This window comes from Epinephelus moara, chromosome 18 (genome assembly GCF_006386435.1).
Source record: "Epinephelus moara isolate mb chromosome 18, YSFRI_EMoa_1.0, whole genome shotgun sequence".
Lineage (NCBI taxonomy): Eukaryota > Metazoa > Chordata > Actinopteri > Perciformes > Serranidae > Epinephelus > Epinephelus moara.
In genome coordinates, this window is record NC_065523.1 from 15352072 (window position 1) to 15365895 (window position 13824).

Consider the following 13824-nt stretch of genomic DNA (forward strand, 5'->3'; position numbering starts at 1 on the left):
ATTGATTGATTGATTGATTGATTGATTGATTGATTGATTGATTGATTGATTGATTGATTGATTGATTGATTGATGATCATATTTATTTATTTATTTATTCATGCAGGTCACCCTGGGCCAGCCAGGGAGGGGAGTGAATAATTTGTGAAACATATGGACACATGTAGATGCGATGCAGACATGATTTGTTGTTGATATCTTGCGAAGAAATTAAATAAAAATTTAATCACACACACACACACAAAAAGTCTCATTAGTTTTATAAAAAGAAAAGAACATATAGAATACCAACTATATGGATGTTTCCAAAAGTCCTGCCTGTTGACTCTAATGCAAGATGGGGCCTGTTCCCCTGACAGCATGTGGGTTATGTGTCTAGAGGCAAGGTCCCAAGATCACTGGTTGTGAGGATAAATGCATCGGTGGAATGACGAAGTTTCATGATGGTAACCTGTTATGCCGAGGTGAACTGGAGCAGCTCAATGCATGATGAAGCACAGGAGGTAAACATAGAGGGCTCTGGTGTCGATGGGCTCTGACAAAGGCTCCCAGGGAATGCCCAGCTGCACAGCCAAGGAAGAGTCCAAGAAATGTGCAACAGCTCCAGAGTCAGTGGGATGGCTCTATTAATCACAGCTGAGCAAGTAACAGGGGATGAGAGGGCGTTTTAGAGTGGACAGTAAGGCTGACCAATGCCCTTTGGCTGACTGACTCCTTTTGTTAGACACTTTGAAGCAAAATGGCCTCCTTGGCCACAGTACAAACAACAGAAGAATATCTTTGGTTCTATACTGTATGTATTTGTTTACAATTTACAGAAACATTTGATTATAGACATTGTGCGTAGTTGGTCATAGTTGTTACTTTTAATCTTTTTCATCCATATATTTAGTTGCATCTATTTTTTTTACCTTCTTGTAAGCACATAAAGGTATATGTTAACTTCTAGCTATCTTTGTTTGGCTTTGTTGTCTTTGTTTCTGGTGTTTTTAGCTGTATGCCTATTTCTATCTGTAATATTACTGGAATTATGTAGTAGTAGTAAAGTGGAGTCAAATTCCATGTATGTGTAGTGATACACTTAGCCGATAATCTTCATGTTATCAGCTAAGTCTATCATAGCATGTATACATGCTCAAAAAGACTGTTAGTTGAACCAAAAGCACAAGGTATCACTTGTCCCATGCCATTAGAAGAGAATTTTGCTGCAGTTAGCATGGGTAACTATTCCTGACCTTGGTCACAAGCTTTTCCAGAGCTTTCCTCAGCAGAAATACCATCCACTGTTAGATCCAGCTTCAGTCTCCCATTTCCACTAATTTTAATGGTTGAACAGAGAGAGGTGACATGTTTCTGTATGACATAGAGTCCAGTCTCTGACATCCTGAGAAGTGGATGGAATTCGCAATCTGCAGATAGAAGACAAAGAGGGAGAAATCAGAGTGCCTTCGACCCCTAAAAGTTTAACGTCCACTTACTAGCTTTTTTCATAGCTTTCTTCAGAGGAAACAACATCCACTGAGGAAGACCATGAGATCCATTTAAAATCTATAGAAAAAGCTAACGTGCAGACCTCAACGCAAGATTTTTCTGTCTTCGTACCAGTGATAGCCATGGCTGGAAGTTTTATGTTTTCCTGTTGTCCATCCATCAATCCCAACACCTTGAGGGGAATTTTCTCAAATTTGGTTCAACTGTCCACTTTGACTGAATGATGGACTGATTAGACCACTGATTTGGTGGTCAAAAGTCAAGGCCACTGTGACTTCCATCTCGAGTATGTCCATCTCATCCTCGTAAACGCAATACCTCAAGAATGCTTTAAGGGAATTTCCTCAGATTTGTCATAAACATCCACTTGGACTCAACAATCAACTGAATAGAATTTGGTGGTTGAAGGTCAAAGGTCAAGGTCACTGTGACCTTATCTGTCTCATTCTTGTGAACAGGGTATCTCCAGAATACCTTGAAATTTCTTCAGATTTGGTACAAACATCCACTTTGATGAGGGATGAACTGATGGTCAGAGTCACTGTGACCTCATCTGTCTCATTCTCATGAACAGGATATCTCAAGAACACTGTAATGGAATTTCCTTAAATTTGGCACAATTGTCCACTTGGACTCAACAATGAACTGATTCATTGTGGTCGAAGGTCAAACGTCAAGGTCACTGGCCAAAGGCCAATTTCAGTGTGACATCATAATGTTTGGGCAAAAACACACCATAACTCGTGTCACAGACGAGAACATGTAAACTGAAACTGCAACTTGACTGGTGCACAGAGGCATAATAATAATTCTAGTGTTTTGTTTGTGTTTTTTTTTTTTTGGTTTGTGTTTTTTGCCAGCAGCTTACTGCAACATTTAATTTCATATTGTTATTTTGCGTCAATGTGGACCTTGACAAAAATCTTACAAAAACCTCACAGCAACTTCTAGATTTTATTTTTTTGCTCAAAAAAAAAAAAAAAAAATCACCTGCATCTTCATTCTTTTCCTGCATCATAACACCATGAGACCCATTATTCTTTTAGATCTGTTTGCAAATAGAGCCAACATGTTACATAAGAAACACTTTAAGTGGGGCATTTCCCCAGTCGTCATTACCACCCACTCTGCACAATGTCCTGGAAGTCCAGACTGCTGTTCACGGACCCAGGTTCCACATCCACTCTGCATCGAAACAGACTTTTAACTGATGTCACCTGCATGATCAGTGTGGAGCTCTAAATGCTGTATTAAGGAGAAATGCTATCTGCAGTGCTCATACTTCAAATTACGTAGGCTAATGACATTATTTTGTTTCAGTTTCTTGATAAAGCTGTGTCACATGACACAAAAACAGACCATGATCATTTCCCTGTGAAGCTAAACAGTTTGTGATGTGTGCATTTAAACATGTCGCCATATCCTTCAGTTCTGTGGGTGCATTTTTGTGTTTTATTACATTAAAATTTATGAATACGTTTAGTACTTTCTGTGTAATTCCCTTAACAAAGTCTGCACAATGAGCTCAAAACCACCTTCAAGCACTTTCGATTTCAACCTAAACTCTTGCAGACTTTTTGGGGACACATGTCAAAGCCTGAGAGACACTGAAACCGGAGCACAGTTAAATCAAGAGGAGTCAATACAAATCTGATCCCTGCTGAAATGTGTATTGAGTAAACCCCATCAGAATGCCTTCAACATCTGTGTGGATACTGATATCCCCCACCACCACCAACAGCTTTGTAATTAGTCTGTGTTTTGGTGCTTCTTCTGTTAGTGCAGTAAGCTACGAAAGATGGTCATGAAAAGTTAATACAGATGAGGAAAACTCCAAAAGGCATAAACATCTTTAAAGGTTTAAAGAAAAAAAAAAGACACAGGGTCAAGCTTGACAAGAGAAATCTTAACAGAAGCCCTTATCTGGTGTCCACTTTTGGTATTTATTACCTCACCCTTTTGAGCCTTTTCCTCTTTAAAATATTTTTTGATCATTTTGATTTTTTTTTATCTCTAAAACTTAAGGATGACAGATTTATTTTAATTGCAAAAAGCGCCTCCAACATTTAGGAATAAAACAAAACAGTAGGTTCTAGTCTGTATGTGTTAGGGCATGATCCGCAGTCAGTTTGAGATTATTTACATGTACTGTACGTTTCGTAGGTATGCCGACAGTGAGTGTTTGATTTACAGTAATCTGTGCAAACTGTTCTTGTGTGTATGTGTGTTTGGTACAATCAAGACAGCTCTCAGATGAAATACAGTTGTTTGGGATGGTAACAATGGCTTAAGGTCCATGTGATTGAGGGAGGAGGAAGAGCAGGAAGACTCTCCCTGCCTCCCTGCCTGGCAGCGGTAGTGCAGGTCAAAGTTCAAAAGGTCAAAAAATAAAAATGGGCGGTGGGTTTTCCTTTCCTGAAGCAGGAAGTCATCAGTCCATCTGTCAGGTGGTCAGTGCGATGGTGCCATCTCCTTGCCTATTGGTGTCACTTGATTATGGCGTAAAGGGATGTCACTGCAGTACCAACCCAACCTGAGAGAGAAGGAAAGAACAAAGTGGTTATTAGAAAAGCAGTTTGGGAAACCTTAGATTACAGGCTATCTGCAAGATGTTTCAAGACCTTTTTAACATAAAATGTAAATTAATACTTCTTTCAAATTGGCCAAAGGCTGAGAGTATAATGGAAAACCAGTGGGGACAATAGGGCCTAGAATTATGTATCATTTTGTCAAAATCTTTCAGTTTTCCCAACAGTACACACAGATGAGCCACAACATTAAAACCACTGACTGAGGTAAGGTGAATAAAAAAGTCCTAGCATTCATGTGGATGCCACTTGACATGCACAACCCACCCAAACACCATTGCAGACCAAGTACACTCCCTCATGGTGACGGCACTCCCTGATGGCACGTTGTCCTGCCCCCAGCAGGACAATGTGTGATGCCACACCACAAAAAGGAATGGCCAGAGGAATGTGACAAAGAGCTCAAGGTGTCGAACTGGCCTCGTAATTCACCACATCCCATCCAATCGAGCATCCGTGGGACGTGCCGGTGCCCAACGTCGCAACCCACACCCCATATCCTGGTGTCAGACACCACAGGACACGTGTCTATGCCTCCACAGGTTACAGACCCTACCATGGATCGGATTTGAGCTGCTGAGGCATGGACACAGGACCTCTGGGGTCACAGCACATCCCACGGATGCTTGTCTCAATCGGATTGGGAATTTGGGAACTTGAAGGCCAAATCAACGCCTTCAGTTCTTTGTCACATTTCTCTGGCTGTTCCTGAGCAGTTTTCATGATGTGGAAGGGTGCATTGTCCTGCTGGGGAGTGTCATTGTCATGAGGCGGTGTACTTGCTCTGTAACAGTGTTTGGTTGGGCGTGACATGTCAAGCGGCATCCACATGACTGCCAGGACCCATTATAATAAGACCTGATTAATTGTCCATCACTTCACCTGGTTTTAATGCTGTGGCTGATCGGTGTATAACAACAATTCCTAATGACAGAATTAAGGCTACAACTAACAGTTATTTTCATTATTGATTAATCTGCCCGTTATTTTCTTGATTAACTGATTTAGCATTTTGTCAATAACAATGCCCGGTGTAGTTTCTTAGAGCCCAAGGCGATGTCTTCAAATGGTTTGTTTTCTCTCTCTATTTAGTTTATTATCGTGTATGACAAAGAAAAGTGTCATATTCTCACAATTAAGATGCATGAAACTGGCAAATGTTTTTCCTCGAAAATAAATTTTCTGTCAATAAACTAATTGATTAATTGACTTATCAAGAAGCTCTAGATAGAAATAATAAAATTACAAAGACTTGGATGCAGATAAGCTGAAGAAAATGGATGGATGGTTTAATCAATGAAACATAATTAACTGATTAATCTTCATTCAAGTCATTGCTAAATTTGACACTTGCCCTTTATGACACAATGAGCTTCCTAACTTGCTGCAGGTCTGACCGTGCAGACTGAAACTCCACAGAAAGGGTTTAAAACAGCCTCCTGCGCACACAATCCACTGTTGCAACGGTCACACTTTGGTGTGTGAATACATCTCCAAACCTGATATGACATCAGTTTGTAACTAACATTACAACCTTACCGCCTGCAGCAGATTAGAGAAAACATCTGAGACTTTTCTATGTTAAATTGAAGACTTTAACACCTTCTAAGGCCTTTATCTGAGGAAACTAAATTCTGTGCATTTCCTTTTCAAAACCTGCAGATACCCTGAGGTTATGATACAGAAGCCATCACAGAAGATTTACCTTTTCTGAACCCATGCTGGGACATTTCCAATTGTACAGATAATACTGTAGATTTCCATCGCCGATGCCGAACTTAAGCTTCTCCAAGAAAGTCTTGTTTTCCATTAGATCCAGTGCATTGAAGACGTCAAACCCTTTCTGAAAAATGAGATTGAAAGACAAATAAAAACTCAGTTCCCTGAGAGTTAACATTTCAGAGCACACACATAAATTGAAGGAGGAACACACCGATTTGGCCAGGATGAGGGCATCAGACATCAGGTCGAGCAAGGGGGTGGTGGTGTGCACGTTGTAGAAGGAGTATGCTGCTTTAAGACTGCGGTGCACAGGGTGGTTCATAATGGTAGAGGGCAGTGTGTAGAAACTCAGGAAATCCGTTACCTTGCCATCATTCTGTCAAAGAACAACACACATTTTTATAAAGCCTCTCAGTGTAAAATACACTAGAAGGATGGTTTTAAGACAGAATTATTTTTCAATGTCTCAGGTAAAAAAAAAATCTGGAAAATGTTTTACCTCCACCAGGTAAGTATCGATAATATTCTCTCGGGGCAGCAGCCAGTGTTCTACCTCTTCCTGGTTCATGGCGGGCACCAGGTTGAACTGGCTCAGGTACTCACGGAGGAGGCGATGCACCACTGGCACATCCTTCTTGGTCATCGGCCGCAGACCTGAAGTCTTAGGAGCCTGAAGGAGAGAAAACAAGATGGAGAAGGATAAACATGTGACAGGGCAATGGAGTCTATTTGTGTTTGTCAAATACAGTCATATCCAAATTCCAGCCCAGGGGCCAACTGTGGCCCGCGGACCAATTTTAAACAGCCCTCGGCTTGTCTTAAAAAATACACTATATGAATAACACAATACTGGTTAATCAAGCAAGATCACTTTGTGTTTTTTTTCCCCCATTCATCGTCACCATGGCGGGACAATCATACAGTTTGTGAACATGCACCAAGTAGGAAGTACACAGGCAGAACTAATGTGTTTTAATAAACAGATGGTAATCAAGCAAACAAACAATTACCCAACACCTAATATTTCCTACTAGGTAGCAGACGAGGCCACAGGAAAGACGCTTAAAGTCAAAAGCAAAAGCTGCCTCTTTCAGGAGCAGTGGAAAGTTGAATACTTTTTCACTTAAGGATGAAACAGTTGCATCTGTGTCATCTTTTCTTTATAACCCATATGATGCAAGAAGCAGCTGGCCCCCATTCAAAACAGTTTGAACACCCCTGGTCAGACGTGTGTTTTCACTCACCTCAGGCAGACGGTACAACTTCATGGTGCGCTGCATAGTCATGTTCCTGCTCAGGTGGGAGAACTTCACCTCGATTAGTTTGCGTGGGTTCAAAGAGCGATGCCAGTACCTGTGCAAAGACTTTGGATTTTTAAGTACTCGCTGACACAGTAACAGAAGGAGAAGGATGTGTGCACACTCTATATAGAGAACTATCTGTCAGACCCACCTGCATGTGCCCACGGGTTTGGGCAGTACCACACCAGCAGTGTAAACAGCCTGAAAGATACCCTGCAGGTTGACCCGTCTGGTGATTTCTCTGATCAGAACCGGAGCCACTCGTTTGGAGCGAAGCTTCTTGTGGACGCAGAGGAAATTGATCTCAACCATTTTCTTTTCTCTAAACATCAAGAAAAATAATCAATTATGTCAGCAAGACAGTCAGTTTAAAGAAGGCATTAATGTGATTACAGCCTAAATTACGGCACACAACACTGATAGGCAAGGCTTCCCACAGCTGACAGCAAAAGCAATGAAGCACATTTTGCCTTTTGCGACAACTTCTCTTCGTGAAAGTGGATTTCCCTCCCTCACCTATCTGAAAAGCAAATACAGGCCAAGACTGAAGTCTGGGGCAGATATGGCCCACTGCCTGACAACTTCCATCTGCCCGAGGATAGACAAGCTCTGTGCATCCCATCAAGACATCTCTCTTAGGACAGATAATGGTGCCTTCCAAATTTAAGTATCTGTCAATTATTTTAATAGCCTAGTATTGTGCTCCATAAAAGGGCTACATTTATGCATTGCACTTTAGTTTACCATACATGTTACTGTGAGCCCAGTTGAATATGCAACTCAATTTCCTATGTGTATTAAGGGGTCCCTGCTTTGTCTCTTTCAGCTAAGGGGTTTTTGGCCTGAAAATTGCTAGCCTACAATGCTGTGTTTCTAGTATGCAATTAGTCTACTTAGACAAGTATTGCTGGGCTTAAATAGTTATGGCCAATAGAATAATGAATAAACAGGAGGCACCCTTCTTGCTGAGGGACCAGATGATACTTTCTGCAACAGTCAGTGGGCTGAGTGGAGATAATGTGCTGAATAAGATCATGTGGCGAACAAACAGCTTTCTGTAGTTGGAAGAAGTCATCTGAGGATAAAGTTTAATGTGGCAATACTCCGTAACAGGGGCAGAGGCATTTCTTTCTCATGTAACAGTATCCTCACCACTCACAGTCACCACCTTTTTCAGCTTAGCTGCCTGTTCCACCTGTAGAGACAGACCTCTGGTAGCATGTGCTGTGCACTAAAATATATCGTCTCAATACAGCATCTGCATATCAGTTTAACAAAAAGAGGAGCATCTGTATATTTGACCGTGCTAAAAATCATACCTTTGGGATTCCTAAATACCCCAGTATACTGTAATACCTTGATACCACGGAAGCCTATTCAGAATATCACGCAGTCCAGTACAACATCATGACTAACAACCAACCTCAAAGCTGAATACATAATTTAACACCTCTTTTACAGGCATCAGTAGACTAATAAAGTGGTCACTTAGTGTACGTAATGTGGAATTGAAAGTGATAACTAAACAGAACAGTAGATTTCATGTAGCATGTGAAGTAACCAAGTGAGTCCACTCTTTTTTTACACTGCACTGTTGCATTCACTTACATGTCGTAGATACGTATGGTAGCAGGAATGGCACTGATGAAGCCGACCAGCTTCTGGTTGGAGTTAACCCTCACCCCACAATGCCACTGGGGCAACCAGCCAGGAGGCCGCAGGGCCCTGAGAATAAAATAAGTCACATTACTGCATTGCCATCATCTGTATTAATATTTTTAAAAAGTTTATCCCAGTGCGTTATAACAAGAAAGTATTAACTGTTCAGATTTACTACACAATATGTAGCAATTAAACGTTACATCCCTGCCAGGTGTAAACTAGAAGAATAGCAGTTTAAAAATAAAAAAGTACCAGAGCAGGAACTCGGGGGAGTAGTCAAATCGGAACATGTTGTCATCATCTTCGACGTAATTCTCGTTGAGAAGGGTGTAAAGCTCCTTGAGCTGGTGTTACAGAAAATGACAGAAATAGACAATAAGTCACGGCCTTTACAAACACAGCAGAGGAATGTAGGAAGAAACACACAGGACTTGAGAACAGACTGAATTGGAAAGTTAAATTATTTAAATGACATTTACCATATAATAAATCTTTAAGTACATATATCATGATCTATAGTCTTAATGTGTCTATGTGACCATTACAAATTCATGAAACATAATTGTAATCTTCCAGTCCCAACATGTTCTGCATCAATTCTGGGAAATTACTTTTTCTGACAATCCATATCATAAATCACACACATGCTGTACTTGTACACTTAATATTCAACATTATAAATGAAAAATATGACTGCAAATTCTGGTCTCTTAACATCTTGGTGTTAAGAGTCGTGCTGACATCTGAGAAAATTAACCAATAGGTTTTGTTTTCGTGTACAACAGCTACACCTTTGTTTACTTTTGGACTACAGTTTTCACAGTCAAGCAGGTTTGTAGATCTCAGCATTAGAGTTCAGCTGCACTGTCACTTCATGACTTCAATAATTCGTCATCAGCAATCATAAACTGAAGAGATGACGACGACAACAACAGCGCTTCCGTTTATACACTCTCTTACCACGCCAGGATTCCCCAAGTCGAGGGTGTCCCAGCTGAAGCCCTGCGGGAGGCTGTAGGGCTCCTCGCGAATGTTGTCTTTGTCAGGTTCAATGGAGCCATGTGATGTCACAGTCTCCCCTGTGGTAAAACAAAACAGTTTCTGACACGGAGCACGGAAAACCCACAATACGTGACATTCACTTGTTTGTGGGTTTTCTTTGAGCAGAACTGACAGCTCTGACAAAAGTCATACCTAGCTTGGGCACAGGCTGCGTGTCCCAGAACTGGTAACTCCGACGAGTTGCCTCCTCCATGGTTTTGGCAGGGCCTTGGCCTACAGAGAACAGCTCGATGGCCTTTTGGATCTCCTGTAGCTTATCAGCTGGCAACGAATTCACCTGTTTGGAAAACACAGACAGAAATCAGCAGTGTTGAAAGAGTCGGTACATCCAAATAAAAGATTATTTTCTATTTTATTTGGTAAGAGTTGTGAGGGTCAAGGTAGATCAGTAATCCCTCTCAATCATCACTTTGGGCCCATTAAAAATGTGTGGCTGTGTATTTTCCTGCAGAGACTGCCCTTTGTCTGTACTGCCTTATTTTTTTCTTACATTTTGTGGTCGGGATGTTTATGGGTGTGTGTTAAGGTGAGGTGGGGGTTTATAAAAAAGGTAGCAAGTCAACCAGGCATTCAAGAGATACAAACACAAAAATAGCGAGGCGAAACGCCAAAGGAGAGAGAATCTAGGGTTGGCTTTTACTTTCACTTTTGCTGGCTAACAGTAACTGACAATCCTGTAAAGTACACCTTTAATGGTGTGGATGTAAGCATGCAGTGTCTAATCAGCAGAGTGCTTCACTGTGAGCAGTATGTGTGTAAATTTCTACATGCTACAGTTAACAACAGGAACCTGGATCACGAATTCTGGGTGGTTTTAACACCCTTGAGCACCACCTTGTAGTAGAACTGTAACTCCAAATTTAAATCTTAAAACTTAAATCACACCTCAACTATACTATTTTTGTTTCCTTTTGAATTGTAGCCGATCTGATGATTTAATTCAAAACCTGTTACTTAAGAAAACAGAGGGACAATGTCATGCCTTGGCAAGGGGGTCCTGAGCTGCTTCTGTGGCACCAGATTTCTTCTTCTTTTTCTGCTTCTTTTTCTTCTTCTTGGCGCCAGTGTCATCTCCCAGACCTCTGTCACTGAGGGGACAGAAACAGAAGGCATCTGTATTAGTCTAATATCCCAGAGGAAAGCCACACCCCAGTCTAAATGTACTATTTTAAAACCACACAGTGGGATGATTAAAGTTGCATTATACACACTTTTGTATTACATATTATAAATACACCTATCTTATTAGCCTCAATCTTACTATAAAACTTAATTAATTTAAAACATGTATCATACTATCCCACTGAAAGACATCTCTCTTGAAAATAAAGTTAAATGCAGCGTATCTAAACCCCCCAGGTAAATCAATAGTTTAGTGACCCAACCGTGCATGTAGGTCTGCAATGACTTATTGATTCAGCTCCACATACATGAATACTGATTTATAAAGCCCTAAAAAATTAAAGTTATTCTCACTTCTACTTAGCACTGGGTGATATGGACTAAAAAAAATAAAAATAAATTACAATATTTTTGACTAAATACCTCATTATCAATGTTTCTACTATATCGTAGGGTTGACTATTGGTGCTTTCACAAAATACTGACACAATGGGAATTCTCAAAAATTATTATCAGTAATGTGGATATAATTAATAAGTGGGTAAATGTAAATAACAGACTAGTATGTTCTGAAAATTACTTCACATTACTGTTATGCAGGCTTTACAAAACAAACAAACAAAAAACAACATGATAGGTTGGTATCCAAACACTAGGACAATATCTAGTTTCTATCACAACATAGATATATTTCAGTAGTGAAACAAAGTCACTGTAAACAACTACACAGGTCTAACAGCAACAACAAATCCCATCATGAAGCCTCAAGAAACTGGCAGGACACATACGGTAGAGTAACTGAATCATGTGGACTATTTGTGCTGATACAAGACAGTATAAATCACCACACAATGACAGACAGTATGTCCCAAACCCCCATTTTCTGATCACTTCAAACCTAAGGAGCCACACACCCCCACCCAGCTATCCCATCTTCTGGCTGGAGAGAGACCGCATACTTACAGAGGATAATCTCATTAGTGTCCAAGAGAGGAGAGAGGCCACGCACCGGCATGTATTTGTAACACCAGCACAGATGGTGCATCACATGACCTCTGGAAGAAGACTGTATAGTATATGTGTGTGTGTACATATGTATGTCCAAGAGGTCAGGGAGTGACTGGGACAATGGACAACAAAACATACAATAGTTTGTTCCACACGCTTCCATGTCAACAGAGTGGACCAGCTACCAGCCAGAACCATGCTTTGTTTGTGTGTGTGCACGGGTGCAGGGGAGTTGCATGTGTTGCTGGAAAGAGCAAAAGTGAAGCTCCCATTTGCTTCCCTTTCATTAATAAATAGGATCATCACTTTCCCGCTGTGGCAGTGGTGGGTCGGGTGGAAAAATATACATGCCTGTTACACAATTTGCTTTTTTTTCTTGGTGAAATACAGATGTTTTCACCTCCTTCGGATCTCCCAGAATCCTTCACATAAATAATCTGAGAAGGAAAATTCACTGTGTGGTCAAACTGCCTCCAATCACCACACTAAAGCCAGACCTTGTGATGAGGGGTCACATGTAGACTCTGATTTCTTTGAGGAGGTCACAAGCCACGTTAAAAGGTTGTGAACCACTACATAACAGCACTGTCTCTTCCCATTTGCTCCCAAAAGCAGAAAACGCATTTAGAGTGAGCGGGACACGCCTTTATCTTCGCAAGCCAATGCTCCTTGCATGTGTGTCACCGCTTGGTAAACATTAACAGAAGCCAATGCCGAGCAAAGCAGGATTTCCATCAAAGCCTATTTTCAGAGCTGGACTGATTTAGGATCGTTCATATTTCTGAGATTAAAGAGGGCATTAAAAGCCTTGTTGACTCCCCTGTTAACAAACCCAGCCCGGACACGCGATATTAACAAGTTGCATGTGTGTCAATATGCAGGTTTTACTTGTTTTACTTTTGATTTGTCCACACCGAGATCCACTTACAGACAATAGCGGTTTGACAGCTATGTTAGCATTCAAGCTAACTTGCTAAATGTCAACTGGGGTTGCCATGAATTGCATCAGTTAGGCAGCCAATAATATATGTTTATAAAATGTTAGAATAAAACATCACACTGTCAAGTTAACAAAAAAGATTGGACTGTTTCTGTAAGTTGTACAAGTGACAGTAAATGCAGTGTTTTATAAGACCTGGCTTTCAAGCATACTTTGGGTTTTCTACCCCCATACTACGCCTTGCTATTAAGGAAAGCGAAGCTAAAGCCCGCCCACATGAGGAACAGAACGCACCCGAAGCCAATCACATCACAGAACTGGCAGCTAAGTGGCGTTCTTAACCAATCGGATAAAGGCAAGTGGACGGGACAACCCCCACCGATGGCTGTCTATCCCGACAGCTCGCCGAGGCTTTAGTTTGCTCTCGCTTTGACAAAGTGTGCAGCAGCGTGACATATTTTGCACCGCTTTGCCGCCAAGCCTGCCTTCTTACCCATCTTCAGAGTGGTGCTCTTCATTTTCACAGTCGCTGCAGTGTCCGTGGTCTTCTACATCTTCTTTCTCCGGCATCGGTGCTGTCTCATTCTCATCCGCCATCTTCAACCAGGAAGTGAGGAGCCACCGCGTGCCCTCGACGGCTTTAAACCTCCTGTGATGCTATTGGCTCAGAGCGATGATGTCTTCACTGTTGTCTTCTACTGGCTGTATGTCATTAAGAGCTTATAACAGACACATGCTCCTGCTTTGGAAGCCCTGGTGTCTAATTGCTAGTGGTAAAATGTAATAAAGTACATTTACTCAACACTGTACTTAAGTACAATTTGAGGTACTTTAACTTTACTTGAGTATTTCCAAAGGCTAATATAGTACTTTTCACCCCATTACATACATTTGAAAGCTACTTTGTTACTTTGTATATTTTATATAT

At 41.1% G+C, this 13824-nt stretch overlaps 1 protein-coding gene across 1 annotated transcript; it reads right to left on the minus strand.

Annotated features, from left to right (window-relative positions):
* Positions 1-3145: 3145 nt before the first annotated feature.
* Positions 3146-13543, minus strand: nmt1a (N-myristoyltransferase 1a). Its single transcript, XM_050069141.1, has 12 exons — positions 13390-13543; positions 10809-10914; positions 9959-10103; positions 9725-9843; positions 9017-9108; positions 8711-8827; positions 7254-7424; positions 7046-7154; positions 6301-6471; positions 6013-6177; positions 5785-5922; positions 3146-4024 (listed from the first exon to the last, which is right to left on the minus strand). The coding sequence occupies exons 1-12, from the start codon at positions 13491-13493 to the stop codon at positions 4004-4006; spliced, it is 1458 nt and encodes a 485-aa protein (XP_049925098.1). The 5' UTR covers positions 13494-13543; the 3' UTR covers positions 3146-4003.
* Between the last annotated feature and the right edge of the window lie 281 nt (positions 13544-13824).